At 44.3% G+C, this 26530-nt stretch overlaps 1 protein-coding gene across 4 annotated transcripts; it reads left to right on the top strand.

Annotated features, from left to right (window-relative positions):
* Nucleotides 1-1196: 1196 nt before the first annotated feature.
* TAL1 (TAL bHLH transcription factor 1, erythroid differentiation factor) lies at nt 1197-25689 on the top strand. 4 transcript variants are annotated; one of them, XR_008307440.1, is made up of 5 exons: nt 1197-1320; nt 3569-3660; nt 15970-16428; nt 17114-17206; nt 25338-25689. XR_008307440.1 is itself a non-coding variant. In XM_053251147.1 (4 exons), the coding sequence occupies exons 1-3, from the start codon at nt 1220-1222 to the stop codon at nt 16386-16388; spliced, it is 612 nt and encodes a 203-aa protein (XP_053107122.1). In that variant the 5' UTR covers nt 1197-1219; the 3' UTR covers nt 16389-16428; nt 25338-25689. The 4 variants fall into 4 exon arrangements, 2 of the variants coding, with proteins under 2 accessions (XP_053107122.1, XP_053107121.1); XR_008307439.1 differs by having other exon boundaries at nt 15970-17206; XM_053251147.1 differs by lacking the exon at nt 17114-17206.
* The last annotated feature ends 841 nt before the right edge of the window (nt 25690-26530 follow it).

The raw sequence follows: 26530 nt of genomic DNA, 5'->3' as shown, positions 1-26530 counted from the left end.
TAAGGTCTGTCCAGTTATGGTGTTCCTAAATTGGGTGGGGGAGATGGTGAAGGAGAAATCGGAAGAAAAAAGACGGCAGAGACACGCGGGGGAAGGTGGGTTGTGAGGATGCGAGAAGAGGCCGGTGACTGCAGCTAGGATGGATGGATGCCCCCACTCTGGGGCGCTCCTTCCTCCTGGAGATCCCTGCCCGAGGAAGCTCCCCTGTCCCCTTCTTTGGACCACGGATGTGCCCCCGGGGTTGCCCGGGGCGAGACAAGTGCCCCCAGCCCAAGGCCGGCTTTCAGTCGGCCGAGGCGGCGCAGAGCCAAGCGCAAAGCCGCCCTCGGTGTCCCGCGCTGGCTGGTTCCCGGCTACACGCAGCGCTTGCTCCTGCCAGCGCCAAACCGCCAGCCGCTGAAGCGTCGCTCTCGCGGCTTCTTCTGCCCTTGTTCTCTCCAATGCTTTTTAAATTTTGGTCTTAGTTCTGTCTTTTCTCTCTCATTCATTTCGTTTCCCCGCTCCGTTTCCTTTGTGTGTTTACCCTCCGGATAGCGGCTGCCACTTCTCCTTCTCCCTGCCTCCCGTTTTCTTCCTTTCTCTGGCTCCCCCCCCTCCTTCTTTCTCTCCCTCCTCCTCCCCGTTGCTTCCTTCCCTTCATCTTCTCTCTCCTCCTCCGCTCCCTCCCTCCCTCCCCCCCGCCCGAGCCCCGGGTCTCTGCGCGCCCCTCCTTCACGGCTCTCCTCTCGTCTTTCTCTCCAGGATGCTGATGGAGAGGTCCCCCAGTGACCCGCCGCGGGATGCAGCAGCGCGCGGAGCGGGAGCGGAGGGCGTCAGCGAGCCGGACTTGGGCTTGGGCTCCGGCAGCAGCAGCGGCGGAGGCGGCGGCGATCGGCGGCGCGGCGGGATGGCCCTCCCGGGGGAGCCGGCGCTGCTCAATGGGGTTGCCAAGGAGACGGGCCGTCCGCCCCCCTCCCCCGGCCAGGGGCCCCCCGCCGCGCCGGTGCCCGTGATCGAGCTGGTGCGCGGCGGCCGTCCTATAAAAGGCATGGACGCGCCGGCCGGCGCCATGCAGAGCCTGCGAGAGCGAGATAGCGGCGGCAGCAGCGGCAGCGGCAGCAGCAGAGCGCAGCGCGCCGAGCCGGCCACAGCCATCGCCCTCGCCCTCGCCCCGGGCACAGGCACGGGCACGCCCCCAGTCGGCGGCAGCAGCGGCACCACCACCCACAGCGACGTCCGCATGGTGCAGCTCAGCCCCACAGCAGCGCCCGCGCTCCCGCTCCAGCCGCCCGCCAGAGCCATGCTCTACGGCCTCGGCCCCCCGCTCAGCGCCGCCAGCAGGTCCGTTGCAGAGTCTCGCCGTTTAGCTGGCCTCTGGAGGGTTCCTTTGGCTGCTTCTGTCTTGCCATCGTCTCTCTCGGGTTTGGGGTGGGGGCGGGCGGGCGGGCTCCGCGTGGAGGCGTTTTTTAAATGTTTCGCAGCACAGTCTTTTCATTTCATATCCAGCTAATATTTTGACTGAAGTAAAGCTTGGAGATGCCTTCCCCAACATCCCCCCCCCGCCCCCAAATCAAGCCACTAGCATCTCCGGGATGGCTTTCAATAGCCAGGAAATCGATGCTGATTTCTGGAGATTCCAGCTTGACCCTGGAGGGGGTTGCGAGCATCTCTAGAATAGATCCAGTACTCGTTTGCCTTTCTTCTTTTGGAAAAGGTGCTCGTTCCTCCGACGGCCCCTTGTCCTTTTCTCTCCTCTGCCCGTTTCCGTTCTTTTCCTTTCTACAACCCTGTTTTTTGTCCGCCTCTCAGTGAATAAGCTGGGCCGTGGAAGACACTTATTATGCCCTTTCTGAGGTTGCACGCTGAGTAGAGAATAAGCTCCATTTAACTCAGTCGGACTTATTTCTGTGTAAACGTGTAGGATTGCGGTTGGACGTCGAGATAGAAAGATGTGATTTTTACCTTGTGTATTAAATGCAAGTTAAATCTATATGAGTGAATGGGCCAGAGAAAAGAATGGGCTGTGAGCAAAGACTCTGCCCTTGTGTTGTACCTGTCTGTCTAGAGGCAATTGCTCTTTCTCTGCTAAAAGTAATGGCAGTTAGTTAAGGACCAAAGTCAGATGGCTCAGGTTTTGTACTGTCTGAATCCATCATTTCCCTAAAGGTAGAGCTGGTCTTGTGGTAGCAAGCATGACTTTGTCCCCTTAGCTAAGCAGGGTCCACCCTGGTTGCATATGAATGGGAGACTTGATGTGTGAGCCCTGTAAGACATTCCGCTCAGGGGATGGAGCCACTCTGGAAAAAGCAGAAGGTTCCAGGTTCCCTCCCTGGCATCGCCAAGATAGGGCTGAGAGAGATTCCTGCCTGCAACCTTGGAGAAGCCGCTGCCAGTCTGTGAAGACAATACTGAGCTAGATAGACCAATGGTCTGACTCAGTATATGTCAGCTTCCTCTGTTCCTATGTAGCAAGCAAGAAACCCTTTCCAGCAAGGTATTTAAGAAGCGTTGCCATTGTCAAATGGAAACTACAAAGTAGTGCTCAGTATGATGACAGAACTGCCACTACTACTACTACTACTAATAATAATAATGATGATGATGATAAATAGCAAAGAGCATACAAGTAACAAAGGCAATGTTTGTGAATCCTGCCACTCCTGGGAACTGTATATAGCAGGGGTGGGCAGGTGGTAGATGGTAGATTTCTATGGTAGATTTCTGGGTGACTTGTAGTAGATTGATAAAGATTTCTGACTCACAATTGTTTAACAATAGCAACCACAATGCTACCCCCCCCCCTTCTGAATTAGGCTGCTGAAGTTAAGAAAGCTTGATGAAAATCCAGGAATGAATTATGTGTGAAGGGACTATGTGAAAGAGGCACAGCTCTGGTACTGAAACAAATTCCTTGGCTGAGCCCCTGTTCCTAATCCTAAATAACCCCAGGCACTATTTTGCATCAGTTGGTGGATCTTGGGATTCTAGTTAAAACAAAACAAAAAAGTAGACCCCACAGACTTGAAGTCTGTCTATCCCTGTTGAATAGGCATTGGTGGAATACATCAGAACAGAAAGAATAAATTTCCTTCCAGAGATAATATTGAATATTTTATAGATTGATTCCCATGTGTTAAGTATAATAGCAACACACATGTCTATTGTGGATGAAAGTGCTGTAAGTCAACATCCAGGCTGGCTTCTTAGAGGTTAGTAGGCACTTTGACAATGCTTTTTTTGGAGCAGAGTATTTTGACCAGCTTAAGTATCCCTTGGGCTAAAAAAGATGCTGCAAATAATATCTTTATTCTTTTACTAGGAGTATGCTAGAAGACTTGTCAGGCATGTAATGCATCTTGATCCTAATGGATTTAATGGAATTTACAATCCAAATACGTTTGCTTAGAATCACAGCTCAGGGTGTGTGTGTGTGTGTGTGTGTGTGAGTGTGATGAGCATTTGTAATGTGTACAGACACTCAAAATGCTCAGCATATCACACACACACCCTCAGCTGCAGGAAACTGCATTGAATTCTGCTCTACTGGGTTTTCCTCACTTCTTTGTGCTTTCTGCCTCTTGCTTTGCAGTGGATTTTTTGGAGAGCCAGACAACTTCTCCATGTACAACAACAACAGAGTGAAAAGAAGACCATCCCCCTATGAAGTGGAGCTCTCTGATGGTGAGAAGACCTTTCCCATCCTTTCTGGACAGAACCGTAGCTGTTAGTTTATTCCTGAAACCATTGCTGGGGTGGGAACATGTGTAGAACAGATCATGCAGCAAGGACGATGATGATGTTGATTGACATGTTGGGATGCAACCCAATGCATTTGAAAGCAGGCAGAAGACAGTATGTGTACAGTTCTTTTGGGATCCTCTCATGCTGGTCCTGAATTTCTGTTCATGTAACATATAATGCTTACTCAGCAGCGATCCTTTTGCAATTAAATAAACATGCTGCCAATGATGGTTGGGATTGCAGTGTGGGGCATGGACTTTCAGCTGGGCTTTCCAGATCATAACCTGGAGAGAGTCCCCTTTTATCCTTAAATCTGCTGCTAAATTCAGAGAGGAGTTAACCAAGCCTCTCTTTTGCCCATTCTGCTCTAGTCCAGTCATCCATCCTCTCCCCTGCTGGAACTCCAGGTGTGGTGCATGACATGAGAATGGGAAGGAAAGTGGCAAGGAAAGCTGGCAATTCATCAGCAGATGCAAAAGGGAAACTGGGGGAGAGAGACTCCAGGTTGCAATCTGGTAGCTCTCCCTACGATAAACCATTTACTTATCTAGACTTTAGTTCTTAGTGGCTGCTGCTCCCCAGTTACAAAATGCCCTCCCACTGCAGATTCACCAAAGTCCAAGCCTGAGCACCTTGCAGACGTACCTGCATGAGTTGGTCTTTAGGGCTCAAGGCTGAGCTGTCAAAATATCATTTGAATGCATGTTATTCTGTTCTGCTCAGATTCATTACCCACCCTGAGCTTTCAGGATCCGGATGGGCTATACAATGAAATACATAACTGGCATATGTATATATGAACAGTAAAGCTCATGGAGTTATTCAAAGACTGCTCTAGAGTGAGTGGTTGATTGTGGACTTCTGAAATATAAATCTCCTTACACACTTCAGTCATGAACAAATGCAATCAAATATATAGCGTAATGCAATAGGAAAGTTTTGAGGCAAGTTCAAAGGTTGTTACAACTATCAGACTGTACCATAACAGTACCATAGTCAGACTACATACTGATGCACCATCTACTTAATCTGTAAAAGAGTCCTGGCAGTTGTTACATAGGGGTCTGATTTTGAATCTTCTGTATACATCAACCAGGCATGCACAACTTGTAATCCACTAAGCCAGGTCTTGTGGCTTGCCACAAGGGTAGGATAGGTTTGGGGTTGGTTTTCTCTTTTGGGCTACTCATCCTTTTGTGTGTGTGTGTGTGTGGGGGGGTGGAAACCCGGGCAGACAACAAAAGCAGGAGGTTTATTGAGTCCTTAGTAGGCTGCTGTACAGGGTTGGTGGCTGCCTTTGCTTTGGTGGGTCACAAGTTGTGTAGGGTCACAAGTTCTGTAATAAAACAAAGTTGAGATGAGGATGAGGAGCAGCAGGCTTTATTGATGTGGAAGAATAACCTGAATTAGCAACTTTGGTAACAACCTTGGGCACTATCAGATGAGTGTGACACAGGCTGCTGTCTACACTTCATTTGCAGAAGGGCTGCCATGGAGAAACCGGGCTCTTGTGACTATGGTGACTTCATTACCCTAGGATAATTAAATGGCTAAATGCCATACAGAAATCAGGGCCATTTCCCAGCATGAGATCACCCCTTAAGGAAGGTGCTCAGGATTTGTACTGAATTTGAAAGCAACATGTTAGCATGTTTGAGTTAGCAACCCCTGCTAACTTGGCAAAGAGGTACCTTTTAACGTGGTGATTCTCTTTATTTAGTGGGGGGGAGTAACTAGCCCTATTCACCACCAGCACAATACCTCCAGTGACTGCTGCTGGTGTCTATCTTATGTTTCTTTTTAGATTGTGAGCTCTTTGGGGACAGGGATCTATCTTATTTATTTATTATTTCTCTGTGTAAACTGCCCTGAGCCATATTTGGAAGGGCGGTATAGAAATCGAATAAGTAACAACAACAACAACATTTAATGATATAACATTTGTAGGCAGCCCATTAGGGAAAAAACCAAACCCAAACACAAAGAAATGTAATACCTTGATTTGATTGATTGATTGATTGACTGATTGATTAAGTGCCATCAAGTCGGTGTCAACTCTTAGCGACCACATAGATAGATTCTCTCCAGGAATACCTTGATTAGGACCAACTAAAATATCAAGTAGTGAGCAAGCTTTCAAGTTCTCCAGAACTCTTCTTCAGGATGAGTGTTAAGTAAAATAATGGGGAGGCAGGTGAATCTGAGCATGATGCAAGGGTCTCATGGACTGAAGTTAGACTTCTGGGCTTTCTCACCAAGTTCAAATCCACCACTCCTTTACCCTTCTTTAGTTTTTGGATTTACATGGGAATATGGGAAGCTATCTTATACCGAGTCGGACCATTGGTCCAACTAGCTCAGTATTGTCTATTCTGACTGGCAGGAGCTCTCCAAGGTTTCAGACACAAGTCTTCCCCAGCCCTAGTTGGAGATGCCAGGAATTGAGCCTGGGACCTTCTGCAAGCAAAGCAGATGTTCTGCCACTGAGCTATAGCCCCCTCCACATTTAGTGAGGTGTCCATGATCTTGCTGCTTTTCATATGTGCTAATTAATCTTTGTCATTAGGATTAAACTAAAAAAGTGAAAAGATTCAACTATCTGATGTTTCCCAGATTTTTCATTTTCACTATTGAGTTTCAATTATACTCCATCTGATTATATATATTATACTCCAGCTTTCTTCTTTTTCTTTTGCTATTTTCCTTTACATGCATTTATTAACAGCAGATGCATACATTAACAGTCTTAACTCTAGCTAACCCCCCATATATACCACAGCATCTGTTAATTTGCATGGCATTGAAATATTTTATCAAATATTCATTTGGGCTTTTTTTTGTGGGAGGAGGGAGAGGGGAGGGGGATATGCATTCAATAAATGAAATGTCTACACTTTATATACATATTGGATATACATGGAAAGCCCATTTAAAAGACACAGGCTCTTTGCTAAGCTATTCAATATGACAATATAGGACTAATTTTAAACTGAGGATTTCCTCAATTTAAGATTAGTCCTGCCGCACCGTATAGAACAGCTTAGCACTGAGCCTGTATCTTTTAAATGGGTGTAATTCTGGGACAGGGAGAGACTTGACTTCAATAAAGATGACAAATATTTATGTACTACTTTTCAAGAAAAGTTCCCAAAACACACAAATATAAATAAAATGGCTCCTTGTTCCCAAAGGGCTCACTATCTTAAAAAGAAACATAAAATAGACACCAGCAACAGCTGCTGAAGGGATGCTGTGCTGTGGATGCTTTACTGCTGGAAATGCATTCATTTAAGACCGGGTTTACATGTTACATGGTACTGCAGTCACACTGATGCTTTACATGTTATTTTACATGGCACTGCAGCTATTTGGCCAGTGTTTGCTGATGTAAACATGCCCAGTGTGATGGTAGGATGTAGATTTCCAAACATTTGGGGACAGGCACTCAGTAGCTATGACTGGCTGTAGAATCCCAGAGCATGCCCTCTCTTTGTGGATGTATGTTTCCCCCTCACATGTTGCATGTTTTCAGCACCACAGGCTCGTCCCAAATGCCCCCCTGGTGCTTGAGGTGGCACGATGAGTGTGGTGTGCAGAGCATGCTGCAACCAGCAACAACCCGCCCCCTCCCCCATTTTCCCAAGCTCATCAGCAACATGTGGTTTGCCATGAGCCAATTTCCCCCAGCCCTTGACAATCATCCCCACCTTCTCTTCCCATTCCCTGGTGGTGCTTGTCGTAGTTGCTGCCACTCTTCCAACTCTCTCCTTTCCTCACTTGTCCCACACCCAGGCTTTTGAAAAGGCAGAGAACAGGGAATGAAGGACCATGCTCTCTGTAGCATTATTTTGAATTTCCATGGACCTGCTAGGCAATCAGTGGGATTCTTCTAGAGCAGTGATTCTCAAACTTGGGTCCTCAGGTGTTATTGGACTTCAGCTCCCATAATCCCCAGCCTCCGTGGCCTTTAGTTGGGGATTATGGGAGCTGAAGTCCAATAACATCTGAGGACCCAAGTTTGAGAATCACTGTTCTAGAGCATGATGTCTGAGGAAGCCTTTGCCAGTTTAGTCAGTTATATGTTGAGGGCTGAGTCCTATTCTAAGACTTCAGTCCACTTATGCCCATGACTAACAATGGAGTTAGCTACAGAAGCACTGGTCATTGTTGCATCATAGCTTGTTACAGCACATTGAAACCAGTAGGACATCTTTATGGGGCTTGAGTTTTAGTTGATCTATTTTACAAATTAGGTAAAAGGTGGAAATGTTATCCTAATTGGAATGTTTGCTGGTTTGAGCAGAGGTTATGTACATCAACAAGGATCAATCTGCTTGTGACTTTAAAAAAATGTTTATGTCCATAGTGCAACTGATACGAAAAAGTCAAAATGAAACCATCTAATGAAACCATCTGAGCAATTGTGGCATGTCCACTTCTTAGCAATTGTGGCATGTCCCACTTCTTGTGGCATGTCCACTTTCATAGCAAGCATACATAAAGGCAAAAGGCAGATGTGCTGCACAGACCTCATGGGTCTGTAGTATCAGGAGAGCAGGTGTAGTATAGTGGCAAAGTGTGTGATCTGGGGAATTCTTGGTTCAGAATTATCAACTCAACCATGAACTCCTCAGTGCCTTTCTTTAGGCAAGTCCCTGTCTCTCAGTTTCAGCTGCCACTCTACAATATAGAGATAATCTCATACAGCGGCCTTGCAAGGATTATGGAGCAAAAGTATGCAAGCAACTCTGCATACCAAAAATATGACATAAATACTCAGTATTGTCATCATCTTCCAGGTTTTGAAAAGCACAATAATTCATACATCATTTGGCAAGAAGAGAGGCTCATTGCTGAAGGATGCTGAACATGAAATAAGAGGGACACTAAGGTTGTGAAATGCCTGTTTATGGAGGTTTTATGGGTACCCAGCATGTTCTGGAATCAAGGATAATATTTTAAGATAAAGAGTGCATAGTGATGCTTTGGAATCTCCTTCCCTGAGGATTTTCAGGAAATGGTTGATCATGCAACTCTATAGGTAAAATATCTCTTATCTCAGGGCAAGAGGCTGGACAAGATGGCCAGTGGGTTCCTTGAGATTCAAGCCTCTCCTGTAGAACAAGAACATCTGACAACTTTCTTGAGCAGTGACAGGGCAGAGAGTCTAAGGTTAATGTGTGGTGATGCACAGGGCAATATTATTTGGTGAAAAACATACCATTCATGATGCTCATTGCATAGAAATCACTACTGTCTCTACACTTTACTTTTCACTTGTATGGAATTGCTGATTTTGGTTCTAGGTGCTAGATTAATCATTTCACAATTGCAGCAAGCTCTCTCTGTTTTCACGTGCATACCTGAGCAAGCGCTGAGCACAGAGCTCCCTGAGTTAATGTGGGGTATGACACATGTTATAAAGGGGATGGCAGACAGGGGAAATTTTTTCAATGACAATTTGAATCTTTCAAACATTGTTCATGCTTTGGAGGTTGCTTGAAAAGCAGCACACACAAAAATTAACAAAAGAGGGTTGTTCTGTTGTTTTTCGAGAGCATTTTGAACATTTGGGATGAATTTTATTTTGGATTTACTCCGTGCTATATTTTTACAATTGGTTAACTTTTACAAGCAACCAAAACAAGTAAAACTAGGGCAACTATCTTAATCTCTTTGATTTTATCCATCCTAAACATAGCTTTGCTTATGTACTCCAAGATAAGACACGAGAGGCCTTGCTAAAAAAAAAAAGTGCTCTGAGGAATTGGGAAAGTATTGGAGTCAGTTCAGGGGTACTTGGGGAGAATGTCGTGGACTTTGTGATGAAGTAATAATGCTAGAACTCAGGGTCACCCACTGAAAAGGATTGGCAGGAGGTTCTGGACAGACAGGAGGAAGTACTTTTCCACAGCATGCATAATTAATTAACAGAATTCATTGTCATCAGATGTGGCAATGGACACTCGTTTGAAATGTGGATTAGACAAATACATGGAGGAGAGGTCTGTCACTGGCTATTACTGTATGTCCTAATGGCTGTATGGAAAAGCCATATTTAGAGGCAAAATACCTCGGGGGTGGGGACAGCAGGGGAGGGCAGTTGTCCTCTTGCCATTCTTGGGGGCTTCCCAAGGCATCTGGTTGGCTGTTTTACTGTGAGAAACAGAATAATGCTGAATGCAATGGACCTTTGGTTTGATCATCGGGGCTCTTGGATTTTTAAAGATACATTGATTGGACAACTGGACTGTTGGATTTGGATATGCAAGTTCTACATTCAAATTCCACCTCATTTGCAAAATGAGGACTGCTTCAGAGGTTCAGACCATGCCATTGATATCAGTCATCACATACAAGACTCTGTGCCAAACTGTGGGAGATGTATTGGGATTGTTACTATTTCCTAACAATCATCTTTCCTCTCATATTAACAAATAAACACTTGTGGATTCTGCACTTGCAAATGGTAAAATATCATTTGGTTGTCTTGTGCACTGAAAAATGTTGCATCAGATTCTACCCAACAGGGAAATTATTGGGAGGGCCAATATGCCCCCCAACCCAAACTGCCTGGTTGGATCAAGCCGGAACGTCAACATTTTTCTGACAGTCTGTTGGACCCCCAACTCTTCTTCCACCCTCTGCTGCCATCTCCCCCTCCCCTTCCCTGGGACTGTACATGTACATGTTTTTGTGTGAAAAGCTGTACATGCATTCACTTTAAAAGTGAACCTGGGTACAGCCCCCTTAAATGCAGGCTACAGATAGAAAGTGTACTACGACATGTGTGTTGAATATAATGTGTGAATAGGACTACTGTGGCAGGTTGAGTATGGGATGGGAAAGGCTAGAGAATGGATAGTTTTGCCTTGTGAAAAAGGGTTGCACTGGATGACCTTTTAGTCTTTTCCAGCTCTGTGATCTTATGAAAAAAAGCCTAGTACAAACAACCACTTCTGACAAAGTCTATGTGACATGACAAAATATCTCTGTACCTGAAGGGTTCAGTTTTCAGATTAGCCATCAACAGTTAGGGTAGAAAATTTAGTTTAGCAATTTGGAAAATATTTGATAGATGTTTAGAGAAAACCTCATATTAATAATGTTGGTCCTTCAACTATAATTTTGACAGTCAGATGCCCAGACACAATTTAATTTTAGTCTCCATATTCTTGGGCAGTGAGAATGTCTTCTCAGTTTGGTATTTGAAGGGGAACAGACATAATAACCATGTTCACAGTTATGACACACTTAAAAGAAGCCCTTGATATTTCTAAGCTGTGAAGTAATTGCTCCAGAAGGCGGCCACAGTCTTCATATTTTGCTGTCATTCTCACTGTCATTAAAAGTGTTAGGTAGATGGCACACCTTCTGTTGAACCGCTAGCAACAAGAATCCATCTTTGTACATGCACAATAGCACAATAATCTCAAACAACCTCCTCTCGAACTCCTTGTCCTATCCCCAGCCCTTGGAGTTCCTCCTCCTCCTCCCCCTCCCCCCTCCTCCCCCGCTTTGGGGACATGGAGCCATTGTATTTATATCTATGTATATCACTTTGGGAAATTTTGTTCCCATGGGAATACAGCCATGCTCAGGTTTCAGAACAATTGACTATTGCATGTGGGCATCAACCTTCATACGGGAGTTGGCTCTTAATCTGTTCTTGCAGGCTGACCAGATCGTGGAGCACCCATAAGCACAGGCAGACCAATTTTCCTTATGAATTACTTCATCTCAGTCAATTCCCTTGCATCTGGGCTTCTGGGTCAAAGAGTAGGGTATCCAGCAATAAGCTTGGAGCCCTAATACTTCTGTCTGAGAACCAAAGCCAAGTTTAAGGAATAATCTCCAGAATCTTCAGATAACTTTTTTTTTTTTTTGCAAAAGCTGTCCTCAGATTTTACTTCATCCCCAACCCCATTTACCCTTCACTGCCAGTGCTCGTAACCAAAGAGTGCCAATTCCATACTAAAGCAAATTATGCCAACAGAATCAATTGTGCGTTTCCTCAATTTGCATAATATCATACAAAAGATAGGTAAATGTTGCTTGCAGAAAAGGAAGGGGAAGGAAGTTTGCTACTGCCTTCTGCTTTAACCTATGGTGATTCTTGCTCTTATGCACAGGGTTGAACTGGCCACCTGGGTTGGCATCGGGAAGGAATCCCCCCCTCCCCCCGCGACACATTGGCAGACACCAAGGCTTTTTCGCCTTCCTCTGGAGCATTGAGCAGGATCATCTGTTAGGATCAGGTGGGCGTATCCCACACGATCAACTTCCTGCTTTGATTTTTGTGGGGGCTGGGGTGGAATAGCTGGTTGGGCACTGGTGGATCTCTCAGGCTGTTCTACTTCCATTTTAATGTGTATGTTGCACAGGAAGAAGGGACTGTCTGTAGCCAAGCACTGCAATTCACAAAACTACTTAAATCTGCTTATTTATATTCTTAGTTCTTCTAAACTGAGTTTGTGCAAATTGCTCAAAATGGTTTGTGTATTACAGTCCGAGTTTGCAAAATGTCAGCTGAATTGCTGTTCCTTTTCCAACCCTGGGTCTCAACAGCAAGAGTGCGTTGATCTCAAAGGACCCAAATACTCACAACACTGGTGTCATATAATGAACACCACACCCTCCAGTTAGATGTCATGAATGATAACAATTCATGGTTCAAATAATAGGCCATACATTTTTCTGCTCAGTACTTTAATTTAACCACAGATATGCCTTTAAAGAGATACAGCATGTTCTAAGCCTTTCACATAGAATATTTCTTTAAGGTAAAGTAAATAAAGTAAGTAAAGTAAATAAAGTGTGCTGTTGAGTCGGTGTCGACTCCTGGTGACCAGAGAGCCCTGTGATTTTCTTTTGGTAGAATACAGGAGGGGTTTACCATTGCCTCCTCCTGTGCAGTATAAGATTATGCCTTTCAGCATCTTCCTATATCACTGTTGCCCGATATAGGTGGTTCCCATAGTCTGAGAAACATACCAGTGGGGATTTGAACCAGCAACATCTGGCTTGCTAGTCAAGTCATTTCCTCGATGCACCATTAGGTAGCCCAGGATTATTTTCCCCATATGGGAATGGGGATAGACTCAGTGGCAGAGCATCTGGTTGCATGCAGAAAGTCCCAGGTTTAATCTAGGAAACACTCCCCTTGAAACCTGGTAGAACCGCTGCCAGTTAGTGTGTAGTCATTACTGATGGACCAGGGATCTGACTCAGTGTAAAGCATCTTCTTATGTTCCTATATGACAGATGTGGGACTGAGGTTGGGAGAATATAAATTGTCTATGTCATCTGTCATCACCCCTGCTAACTTGGCAAAGAGGCACCTTTTAACTTGGTGATTCTTTTTATTTAGCAGGGGGAGAATAATTGGCCCTATCCACCCCCAGCAAAATATCTCCAGTGACTGTTGCTGGTTTCTATCCTGTGTTTCTTTTTAGATTGTGAGCCCTTTGGGGATAGGGATCCATCTTATTTATTTATTATTTCTCTGTGTAAACTGCCCTGAGTCATTTTTGGAATGGTGGTATAGAAATCGAATTTAAAAATAAAATAAAATCTAGTGAGCTCAATGACTGAGTTTCAGTTTGAACTGGGACTTCCAGCTCAAGGTCTTAACCACTACATTGCACTAGCCATGAAACATTTTAAGATAATCTGAGAGGTGCAGTAATATAGTCACTCAATACGGCATCTGCCTGTATTCTTACTATCGCTCTTCCAGATGTTTTCCTGAGTCAATGGCTGACATCCAGACTATCAAAGTACTGGTGTGGTTATGGAGTGATGGTGCTATAGCAGAGGGGCGCTTTTCATTGCTCTCCCCTTCCCTTTGAAGCCAGTGGTGACTTCTAGAAATATGTCCCTGAGATTATATTTCACACAGCCCTCAAGGGCATATTTTCAGCATAGCACCATATAGCACCTCCAAGGCACCAGCATTTAATTAGTCTGGATGTCAGCCAACATCTGTTCTGAATAATTGCTTTTACCACAAGTCCTCTGTTTAGAGTCCAAGACTAAAAGTGTACAGAACTAACAATGCCAGATTAATGATGTCAAGATAGAATCCTGTTTGATGGCTAAAGAGGACATGAGTTTGTATATGGTTTTGAACCTCCCTATTTCAGTTCTGCATGGCAGAACTAGGAATAAATACTGGGATATTCGCAACAAACACACACAGGTGAAATAACAGATCTGTTGAGTGGAATGGATTTCCTTAAGGGTCCATAAAATGCTAGTGGCCCCTATTTCTGTATCATTCATGAACTTAGACACACAAAAACTATTCACATAGGTAGTGAAATCTAGGCTTGGGCAGCCCAGCCTGGCCTAGGCTGCCCTTGTGCACCACTGGGATCAATACTGATCCCAGTTCGATACTGATCCCGGATCGATACTGATTCCGGTGGTGCCTCCCTCTGCAAGCCCACGAATTTACTCCAGGCTTTAACCTGAGTTTAAGGGTGTGAGCATGCCCTTCATCCTAGGTCTGGGGTGATGTGTGCAGCCCACACACCCACAATGTGCACACACACACACACACACACACACACACACACGCCTTGGCAGCAGGAGTGCCTGGGTGAGGAAAGATCCCTCCATGCACCATGCTCCTGGCATGGTGCAGTGAGGGATGCCAGAGGTTTTCCTCCTCCGGCTCCTGCTCTGCTGCTTGCTGTGGTGCTGCTTGTGTGCTGTGCTGCGGTGAGCGGCAGAACAAATGGGGGAGGGAGATCATATGCAGAAAGGCAGACCAGGCTCCTGCCTGCCTCCCCGCCAGCCCTCCCCCGCCCACCAGACTATTTGGTTGTGTTCACAACCTCATAGTATCTTAATTCACTCAAGGTTTTTCAATTAAAGTGTAACAGTGTTGGCCTAGAGAGACATCTGATATTACAACTGATTCTCCAGGGCCATTTGAAATGATGCTGCACTTCTCTCAATAGTGGCTTTATTGGCCACATTAAATGTCCCAATTGTCCCCAGGAGATGGATGTAGATCTGTCCACCTAGAGTACCATATCTTGCCAAGAAGTCATACTGGCTAAGATACTGCACAGTGAGCTGCGCAGCCAAGCACGATGTGAGCTCACTGCTTCTGCAGTACTTCCCATCCGATCACTGCTCCTAGCACAGGCAGGGGAGGCTCTGGGCAAATGACACTGTGCGTCAGAGCAGCTGCAACTGACTTCCACTGGGAATCCTTGGAGGCAGTTGCACTGATGCACAGCGTCATTTACCCAGATCCTCCTCTGCCTGCTCTAGGAGTGGTGATAGGATGGTAAGTGATGTAACTCATTGGGCGATATCTTAGCCAATGTTTTTAGGACTGATACTGACTTAGATAGACTTCACTGCCCTAAAAAACAAACCTTTTGTATTTTTTGTAAAGAGAAACCAGTAAAGGATGAGCTAGTTATCATGATCACAGCAATCCCCAGTAGATGTCAAATCCCAGATCGCTGAGCCATGCACGCTCCTGCAGGGCGTGTCATATGGGCTGCAAAAACCCTCCCAATCCCTGATTGGCACCACACTAACCTGGCATTTAGTTCTGAGTTATGGGCTCTGTCAGTTGAATCTGTTTAAGTGGTGATTTGCACAGTGCCAACCATGGGAATGCGTGTGATTTGGCGATCTGGGCTATAACATTTACCAAGGATTAATGTGGTCGTGAGAACAAGCCTTATATGTGCAGCAGTGTGAACTGCTTTATACGTGTCTTTTATCAATGGACAAAAGAACATCTGCTTTAAAATGAAATCTGGGCAAAATGTTAGAATATAGGATTTTTTTCCCTACAACATGTTGATCACATGAGGCAGCATGTTTTACATATTTGTCTTCTTTAAGTAGCAGGACTGTTATGGATTCTCTGACTACTAGAGCAACCGCTCAAGTTGCATTTGGGGATGATGTATCCGGTTACTTTGTTCCAGAAGGGATTGGTCAGGAGTCTAGGTAGTCCCTGTGCTTAATGGTTGATTGCAGTTTGTCTCACATTTTATGGGGGTTGGGGGAGAAATAAGAACTGGGCGTTATCAGTAAGTGAGCTCATTTATCATCTCCCATTATGATGATGGATAATGTTTCAAGACCTCTGCCAAGCTAGCTCTGCTAAGATGTCTACAACTCATAAGCCAGACTCTAAAAAATGAAACCATTAGAAAAATGTATGCATTGCTGGTTTCCTCTTCCTATTAGCTCTGTGTTTCTTTTCATTTTTAGGTCCTCATACAAAGGTGGTCCGCCGAATATTTACAAACAGTCGTGAAAGGTGGAGGCAGCAGAATGTCAATGGGGCTTTTGCTGAGCTTCGCAAGCTCATTCCAACTCACCCACCTGACAAAAAACTCAGCAAGAATGAAATCTTACGCCTGGCCATGAAATACATCAACTTCTTGGCCAAGCTTCTCAATGACCAGGAAGAAGAAGGAAACCAAAGGGGTAAAGTCAACAAAGACACTGACATCGTCCAAGAAGACCTCCTTCAGGACATGTTGTCTCCAAACTCGAGCTGCGGAAGCTCATTAGATGGAGCAGGAAGCCCAGACAGTTTTACAGAGGAACATGAAACGTTAGATCCCAAGCCAACGAGGGGTCTCCATCATTCCCTTCTTCCCATCGAAAGCAATACACAGCGATGATGAACCTAAACAGAGGCCCAGGCAAGCCCTTGAATCCCTGGTATGTGGAATTTATGCATGCCTTTCCTGCATCATCATCTTCTCAAAAAAGAAATGGTGACTTCTCAAGTTTTCCTTTCAACATAAATAAGATAGCAGGATGAAAAAGAATAGCCAGAGCAAATCAAGAGCCTCTTCATGATTCAGGCTGCCGATGAAACACTGGCCTGAAAGATTTCTTGGTGGTATCTGTGTTATTTTTGATTGCTCAAAGGATAAAATACATGGGCAGCACATTTTGTATTCATAGAAGGTTTACAATTGCTTGAACTGATGATCTTCTGTCTTTCTGCAGAATAGTTACACCTCTGCACCATCCTGCACTCCTCTCTTTCAGATGTTCAAACCCAAATATCTTCTATAATATGTGTACATGGCAATGGAAGCCCTTAAAAATCATTCATGCTGTGTGTTTCTTCTCTAGCACACTTTGAGGAAATTTATGCAACTTGTCTGGGAAGAGTCTTTTCACTCCAGAGCCTTGTCTTTTTTAAATTTTATTTTTAAAGGAAGGAAGGAAATCCCCCTTACTAAGGAACAGTTGACTTTGTGTTGTGGTTTGTTTGGTTCTTCGTTTTTCCACTTGATATATTTATATAGATATATATCAATCTAGGCCAACCCTGGATTGTTTATGGTCTTGTATTTATGATGTGGAATTCTTTCTGTTTAATTCCAACATGCAGTATCTGCTGGACTAAACAGGTACATTAATGGGGTTTGTTTCTCAACTTCTGACATCTCATCACACTAGTGATTTGTGACTTCTTCTGACATGGGTGAGCAACAGTATTTCTGCTGGTTTAAAAATTTTTTCCAGAAAGTCCAATGAAAAAGTGTGTGTGTGTGTGTGCACGCGCGTGTATTTATATATGAAACTGGTATATAATTTTCAGTAAAGCATTTTGACTTATTTGGATATGCTTATGTCAAAGTTATGGGCAAGAATCCACTAGGAACTTCTTCTGTGGAAGATCCACAGAATTGCATAAGATTGCATCCATGTCCAGGGCTGATCTAGTCAGCAAAGATGGATATTTGCTGGGTCTTATAGACTGGGAAAATGGTCCACTGTTCTGTATCATTCATTCTATATGGGCCATTTGCAGGAGAAGTCTCCAGGGGTCAGTGTTCATGGAGTGCTGTTCTCAGATGTTTATGATACAGAGCGGATTTGCACTCTGTTGTCCAATATAGCCCTGTGATTGCACACTTTCTGTAGACATTCTCCCTGCCCGTGGCCGCACCATATTTGCTATGCCAGTATTCTGTTCAAAAGCTTAGCCACCTGACTCGACTCTTTTGTCATCATCAGGCTGCAGTTCATGAGCCTCTTTATTTTGCACAGAGTCTCACCGCAGTCATTGAGACGATTTCAGGATTATTTCATCATTTCAGCTTTGATTTTACGGACAAAGTTTGTGTGCACAGAGACTGCTGAATCAGGAACTCTGTATTATTCTCAGTGTCACTTTACACATCACATTTCTTAGGTGTGCACCTAAACGTTGGAAGGGCAACACATACAAATGTCAAGTGTAAATGTGACTAGCAACACTTTTGCAAACAAACACATGTATCGTAACAAAAGCTACAACCTAAGCCCTGTTCAGATGTTCAAAAAGAGGACACTGCACGTGACTACAGCATCCTGTGAGCTTGCCTGCAAGCCCTCCTTACTGCTTACATGCCCAGAAGCCTCCTCTGCCCCCATTCATGATTACAACATTTGTCTAAGGAGACAAACAGTGTAACAATGGACATGGACAGATTCTTTCTGTGATCAGAAGTCTAGGGTGCTCCAGCTTTCCGATCACGGAAAGGATTGGTTCACGGTTACTGAGTTTGTCTCTTCAGACAAATGCAGTAACCATGGAAAGTGGGTGAGTGGGGCTTCTAAGCACATTTGCAGTGAGGCAGGGCTTGTGGCTCCCCCTTTTTTAACATCTGAAGAGGGCTCTAGTAATATTTTGATCAGGGTCAATCAAAATAATATGAAATCATTATATTAGATTGGTCCTAATAAAGGACTTTTGGATTTTGTTTTATGGACTAAGATGGCTCCCTATAAAGTTACTGTATCATACAGTAAAAATGCTTGTTTCTGATTTGACGGTTTGCTTGTGGGGGCTGATTAACAATATGTTAAAAATATAAGACAGTTTTCAGGGGAAATGTGTTTGGTTGTGTAGGGCAGGGGGTATAGGGAGAGCTTCATTACACCTACCTTGGAGTAGTTCCATAAGCAACTAAAGACATTTGGAGATATTGCTGAGTGATAAATGGCTTGTGGACTGCTGCTACTGAAAGCCTCTTTGCAGAAATTTAGGTTAATAGAAAACAATTACAGAAATCCATAGACCAGAAATGGAATTTGAAAATCAGATTAAATGAATTGATAAGTACCACACTCTGAATAGAAGTGTGTTTCTTCTTTTTCTTCTTCTACTACTAGTCCTATGGATATTTATATACCGCTTTTCAACAAAAGTGCTCAAAGTGTGCAGGCCCTGCACAGCCATCAAAATCTAGCAGAATCTTGGATGTCTTTACCCAGCCTTCCTTATGTTTTCTTCTTTTTCAGTCTCGTTTCCTAGATAAGGGTGGCCAACCTGAGGTGGCTAAATATGATGGGAGTTGTTGTCCAACAATAGCTGGAGAACCTCGGGTTGGCCATGCCTGTCATAAATGGTACCTAAGTAGAGAGTGGGATGCTGCTTCCTCTAGTCTTTTGGCCAATCAGTGCTGTGGCATAACCTCACAGTTGTCCATCCCAAAGCAGACAAAAAGGTGGCCTTCATAACACTACTAATAATATGTAAGGGAAAAGGAGAAAAGCATTTGTGTAAAAGGTCTGCAATGCAAAAATGAACAGTGCTGCTCATTTTTTATTTTTTATTTTTTAGCATCAAATATGTTGTGAACCAGTAAGGTAGATAGCAGTTCCCTGGGGCTGATGTGACAACACATCCACACTCACACCCAACCTGTAGAGGAAGCAATACTTATGATGCTCTTGTCCTTTAAGTGATGCTGTCGTTTAGGCCATAAGAATTGTAGTTTTAATAAATTGTCCACAACATTTGGCTTGGGCAACCATTGACATTTGATGTCACTTGACTCTAGCCCTATTCAGACATTATATTGTACAGATACCTGTTGACTTGTACATGTTTTGTATGAATGATTGCACTTGCATTCATTTTAAAAGTGAACCTGGTTTCTGGCCCCTCAAATGTATGGTACATATAGGAAGTGTACTGCTGTACCTGTGTTCCACATAGTGTTTGAATAATTGTAACTGTGTACAGATCTGTACCTCTGTACACTGTACACTTCTACAAAGGTTGAGCATAACATCTGAATAAGGCTTAAGTTTACTGGCAATCTAAGGGCTATTTCACACATTTACTGTGTGGCCATCCAGAGATGATCATACAGAACTTAATGCTGGACTGGAGTGAGTGACACTAACGTCCATTTTCAAAAAAGCATCTAATACTGCATCCTCAATCACATTTCTGAAATTATCATATTAGGGGGAAAAACCCTTCCAAAATGTTCAGCTCTTTACTTTTGTTTACTTTCCCCAACTTGAACATAGTTTATCAATTTAATCATGAGGGTAATTTGATTAAGCATGCATAGGACTTCCTGAATATCTGCTTATTCTACCATCTCTCTCAAGTACCCCCAAAAGAACACAAGTATCACAAGAGGATCCAACTATAGGATCCTTGGTTTCTAATGCTCTTTCCTCTATATTTTCTAAGAAAGCAAGTATCTATATGCTAATAATAAAAGGAATATTTTCACTGATGTGGGAACTAGTGTGATGCCTGTATCTGACAAATGCTTTGCCATGTGAAAATTAAATACAGGTTTTAATTGAGAATTTTACACAAATTTTCACAAACCTATCTATATCATCGGCTCTTTCCAGATGGCAGTTTAGTGCGTGCTTTTTAATGATTCTGCAGTATTGTCTCACAGGCTCCTGTGGACAATCCAGACACTTGCATCATCTATCATAGATTCCTGTGCTCCTTTGTAGCATGTTTTGACCCCCCTGGCCACACACTGGACATGGAACTCATGCTGTTTCCACAGTGCCACTTGCTGGCCAGTGTTTGCAAACCTATACTTTTTCCTTAAAGGGTGCTAGGAATGAAAATGTACAGGTTTGCTAGTGCTGGCTGGCAAGTGGCACTATGAAAATAATGTGTGTGCTCATTGTGTGGCCAGAACACTGGAACATGCTACAAAGGAGCACAGGAATCTATGAAAGATGATACAAGCATCTGGAACATGTGCAGGAGCCTGTGAGAAAATACTGCAAAAGCTTTTTAAAAACCTGTAGTAAACTGCTGTCTGGAGCTTTTCCAAACAATTATTTAACATAATTTTGTTACGCTTAGGCTGGGGGGAGTTTATATGAGGGAACCATGTATAGCAACATCAGGACGGTGACAGAAGGGTACTGTTCATACAGCCAATGGCATTATTCAGCTTTCCCCCTGATGATTCACAGTTAGCATGCATTATATGCACCCTAAAAAAGTAGCACTTTGGTGCAGTACTTAGAATGGCTGAACCTGAGGCACTTCCTGCTGCAGCAAAGCCACCCATCTGGGAAAGCTCCTGAAACGGCCCATACAAAAAGCTGAATTTTCTCATTTCCTGTATGTAGGTTTTGGTAGAGGGGAAGTCAATGCTTTGATAGTCCCAGACTTTATTTATTATCAATCTAGTAATACAACAAAGTACAGCTATTTTAGGTTAGGACGATACACCAGCGATGACATATGCATTGCACTGCTCCAAAGACAACATATTCTTTAGAATGTAGCGCATATTCACTACATATCCCAGAAGGATCAACTAGGAATAAATCTCATCTGATAATCTTCTAATACATTAATGTCACCTCAGAGGGCTCTTCTCACAAGAAAGGAATGGCATTTCTCTTCTAAAGCCCATTGCATGGGCCAATGGATCAAATTAACCTTTTAGCTTTTTAAACATGACATGGAAGAGCAGAATTGATGTTATGTTTAAAACCACCCTAACTGAGCAACCCAGAAAGTGCTAAGGAATGAGAAGGTTAATAAAGTCATTTGAAGTTGTCTTGTGGACATCTGACCAGGTATTTTGAAGAAGGAAGAAAAGTTGGTGTTGAGAGCTCTGAAGTGGCCAACCAAAACTAAGGGAAGCCACAGTGAAGCTATAGCCTTGCCTTTTTTTCTGAGGATAGCAGCATTGATTATTGTTTTGTTAATATGTGTATATCTGCATGACAGGATCTGAGTATATAGAAGTATTTTCACCTGAAAATGCCATTTTTAAAGGGCCTTGTTTCTGATATGAGTGTTACTGAACCCAGTTCACAACAACCCTGTGAAGTAAGTTAGGCTGAGAGAGAAGTGACTGGCCCAGAATAACCCAGCAAGTATCATGGCTGAATGGGGATTTGAGCTCCCCAGTCCTAGTCCAGCACTCTAACCACTATACCACGCTGGCTCTCGTATCTAATATCTTGGGAGACATTAACTTAAATAATAGGCAGAAGCCTCTCCCTCCATTTAAGCATTTTTGTCAATTGAATAATGTCAGTGGCCAAATCCCAAGGGAATACTCTGTCTTCACAAATCAGGCAAATGGTTGTCCGAGACTAAAGAACTGTGTTCAGGATGTGTGAGGAAACCCATAACCAAGTTCCTGTGAGGCCACACCTTGCAGTCTCAAAAACATTTCCACCAGGGGTGTAGCTAGGCGAGAAGGGGCCTGTGTTCACCTCTCTCCCCAGCGGCCCCTTGGAGTGAAGGAGATAATGAAGAAAATAGGGAGGGGTGGAGTTGGGGGCCCCTCAGTTTCTGGGCCCCCCAGGTACTTTGGACCCATCTGCTCAATTATAGCCACACATCTGAAGAGTAGGCCTTCACCTTTGGTTAGCACTCAGCAATTCTGAGCTTTGGCTAGTTATCAGTTCCATAAACTCATGACAGTTGTCATTCAAGATGCCACTCTGGAAAAACACGGAAGCAGCAACTTCCCAAAACTGCTCCAGTAAACCAGACTAAAGAGGCAATGCGTTCAGGCTCACGCAATCTTACCACAGGGGTTCTGTGAGAAGCATTGCACACTGAAGTCTTAATGTTAGATTTTGTGTGCATGTTGCTTTTCATATCCTCATATGCAGATTTCATATTTTCCATGAAAATAATAATTAACACCACCCACCCTTTCTGAGCAGCTGGCAGCTGGCTTCATGTCCTAAATGCTTCAGACCCGAGACAACCACAGGAGAGTGCTAATTGGCAATGCACCTCTCACCAAAGTGCCTCTCTATCAGCTGAACCCGTTAAATTGGTGCCTAACTGGTGTCACCATCATCAGCATGAATCTATTTACTACACTTCAGTGAATGTGAAAAAAGGGGTTAAGTCTCAGGACTGTACAACTTGTGATTTGCCAAGTCAAATATATGGGTGATTCACATGATGCTTATTAGGGTAGGGGACACCTAGTTCTTCGGCTATGTGCACTTCCGACATTTGATCATCTGTGAGGGAAAAACAAGGTCAGAGTCTCCTTCCATGATGGTGTGGTAAGCAGCAGCTGGGCCACAGGGCTTTTCCTCCTACCTCATTCAGCAGCTGGGTACAGCTGCCGGGTAAAAGGGAGGCCACCAGCAGAACTGCTGCTGCTTACCACACCATCATGGAAGGAGACCCTGACCTTGTTTCCCCCTCACAGACGATCACATGTCTGGAGTGCACACAGCTCACAAACTAGGGTAGGAGGCGTCTCCTACCATAGTAACCATCATGTGAACTGGTTTATAGTTAGTCTGCCAACCAGATATGGTGGCCCTCTAGGGACATGATAAACTTTTGTTTGTGTGTGCTCCCTGCCTGTCTGCAAAAACACTGAGGTTGTGTCACACACCTGGCAGGCCACAATAAGTAACTGGTCATTTGCATTCAGCATGCCGTGTCACAAGTTGTGCAGGCCTGTTATAACTATCCACACATTATGTACCAGATCTTTTATACATGGGAGATGGTTTTATACATAGAAGCAAAACCGTGGTGTGTGCACTTCTTCAGACATGCAGGAAACGGAGGAGTGGGGTGGGGGATCCTCTGAGAATGCAGGGCTAGAGTACTATCTAAAGCTACTTTGTGTTCTAAGTGAGGCAACAACTAGCTCCTTAGACAGAACTGTGAAGTTTGATAGTACCCAAAATAATTGGAAGAAAAAAAGAATCCCACTATCCTATCTGTTACAATGAGACCATTTGTTTTCATGTTATACATTAATGCTGGTGGAAAGGGCTGAGATAAATACATAACTACATGTGCATCCTGAATTCCAGATACAGCTCATTAATAGGGTGAGGAGGAGGATTGGGGGAGAAGAACAGAGGAAAGAATCATGAATCTTCAGTGTGAGACATGCATGGCCCACCTGGATGCTGCTCAATGAAAACTTATTGCAACTTAAAGCTGAAGTCTGCCCAGTTAGGCAGATTTTTAGGATGCCTTTTGGTCAGAGTATTAGACATTGCCTCTGACTTTCCTTCATTCTAGGGATGTGCATGAATCACGATTCGAAGCACGATTCATAGCACATCCCTGGCACTCCCTGCATACCTCTGCCGCCTGCTGCCACTTCCTTTACTGGCGGTGCTCCCCCAGCTATCATTTTGCACCCAGGGTCTGCACAACGCAGGCATGTACATGGCCTTCATGAATGCACAGAGGCCATCTGTGTGTTGACATCTCATGAGGTCAGCTGGGGAGAATGCTGATGGCATGCAATGATAGCTGGGGGAGTGCAGCCGATACAGGAGGTAACATCAAGTTGCAGAGGAACAGGTATGCACCTGCTCTCCTCTCTTTTAAAGGTGCCGAGGATGTGTGGTGAATCGCGCTTCAAATCGTGATTCGTGCATATCCCTACTGCATTCCCCTCCTCTTCCTTACTTAGGATAACAGAAGAAGGCCTATTCAGACATTACGCTGTATGTTCATTCAGGCGCACACACGTACATGTTTTTGTGTGAATGACTGCACATGCATTCATTTTTCAAATGCATCGTACAGATAGGAAGTGTGTGCGCGTCCTACTTAATGTGTAAAAAACTGTATTTCAGATTTGTATGTTGGTTCACTGTACACAGATTGTATGTGCGAAGAACATTACGTATGAATAGGGCTTATGTAGTGCTGGTATAAGGAATGGGTCTTTATGGACTGATGTCGGCTGCTTATTACTTTAACATTCATCTCTAGATGGATGATGTTGTGGTGGTGTCTGTCTGCAGAAATGAACAAAAATTCTAGATCATTTCGATACTCTCTCTCCCCCCCCCCACACTTTAATTCATATAAGAAAATGGTACAACTTTTTCCTTTTTCAAAAATCCCAGCCTATTTATAGTCTCCCAGCACTGTTCAATTCAGCTACATCTGGGGTCTGTTGACAAGTATTTTAAATTGTGATTTGAATGGTACATGAGTTCCCATGCCTTCTCTCTTGCCTGCTCTGTGTCTTGGTGTATATAACACGCCCACAACTTTAGGTTCTGAAGAAGCAGCACTTTTGGTCAGTGTTGTACTGTGTGATGGATTCTTTTTGGCCCTTTTTGGTTTTCTGCATTTTTACGGCAGAAGTTAAGTAACCAGACTTGGTACCTTTATTCTTTTTACCTTTGTAAAGCCCACAAGGGGATCCACTGTGGATGTGCTATTTAGAAAATACATTTGTTGTAATTTGTATGTACATATAAGTAAATATATAAATATAAATATATATATATATATATAATGACTATATTGAGGATATTTCTAAATAAAAGTTTTCAAAGCAACATGCTCTCCACTCTCCATCTCTTTTTTCTTCAAGGTTACTGCATGCTTCCACTGTAGCCTGGGCCAGCTCAGCAAGTCAACCCTGTGTCTGCAACAAAGAGAAAGCCTCGGCATTGCTACGCTTAAGTGGCTTTATGTCATTACCTCAAGTCTGGAGGCCTTTTAGCCAGAGAATGACATGGAAGGTTTGGGGGATGGGGTGGGAAGCATCAGATCCACCCGCTCTGCTGTGACCAGATGAGGAGCCCTTTCTAATATCGCCAGACTCAAAGGACTCCGTAGGTCATCCACCAGTGAGGTGGAAACGCCACATCCTTGCCACAGCCTGCATCTACAAAACAGGCACAGACCCTTTAAGCTCTTCAGCCTTTCAGAAGAGGATGTGTGGCCAGGCTCCACTTCCCATTCAAAAGGGTTCAGTCTGCTTCAGGACTTTGCTGAAGCAACATAGCTGTATAGAAATCCTTACCAGAGGTTGCCTTTCTCCCGTGTTGACTTGATTTACTGGTGTGACCTTTGCTTTTTTTGGATTGACTCATGCCTGTTCCTGCATATACCTGACTTATCTGCTGTCGACCTGGCTTGCTTGACCGTGGCTCATGCTGCTCCTGCATAAACCTGGCTCTTGACCTCATCTGGCTGACCTTGTCTCATGTTGATTCCTCAACTGACCTGATCTTTTGGCTCATGACCTCCGCCTTTTGACCCAGTCCTGCCCTGGTGGGTGAAGCCTTGACATGGGCACCAGCACACCTCATCCCCTGAAGGTCATGGTATGATAGTCTTCACCAGCAGTGCCTTGCGAAGTGGTGCAGCATGTCAGAAGAAGCCAGAGGCGTAACTAGGGAAAACGGCGCCCGGGGAAAGCATTGAAATGGCGCCCCCCCGCCCCCCCAACATACTACATTATACTTAGGTTTTTCCTCACAAGCGCCCGCCGCCGCCGCCGCCAAGCCAGGCCACTGACTGGCCGCCAGGCGCCAGCAAAGCAATGGGGGGACGCGAGCGGGGCGGAAGGGACCGCTCGTGGGGGAGGGGGCGCCAATGCGCTCCCTTGACTACTGCAGCGCTGCTGCACTGAGCAGGAAACATTTATATTAAAAAAAAAATTTAAAAAAATTTAAATTTTTTTTTGTCATGGCGGCGCCCCCCATGTGACCAGAAAAGATGGCGCCCGGGGCACGTGCCCCCCCTGCCCCCCCTATAGTTACGCCTCTGGAAGAACCT

The sequence above is a fragment of the Hemicordylus capensis genome, chromosome 4, assembly GCF_027244095.1.
Source record: "Hemicordylus capensis ecotype Gifberg chromosome 4, rHemCap1.1.pri, whole genome shotgun sequence".
In the NCBI taxonomy this organism is placed as follows: domain Eukaryota; kingdom Metazoa; phylum Chordata; class Lepidosauria; order Squamata; family Cordylidae; genus Hemicordylus; species Hemicordylus capensis.
The sequence above is the reverse complement of the archived record's forward strand: the minus strand, read 5'-3'. Positions and strand labels throughout refer to the sequence as shown.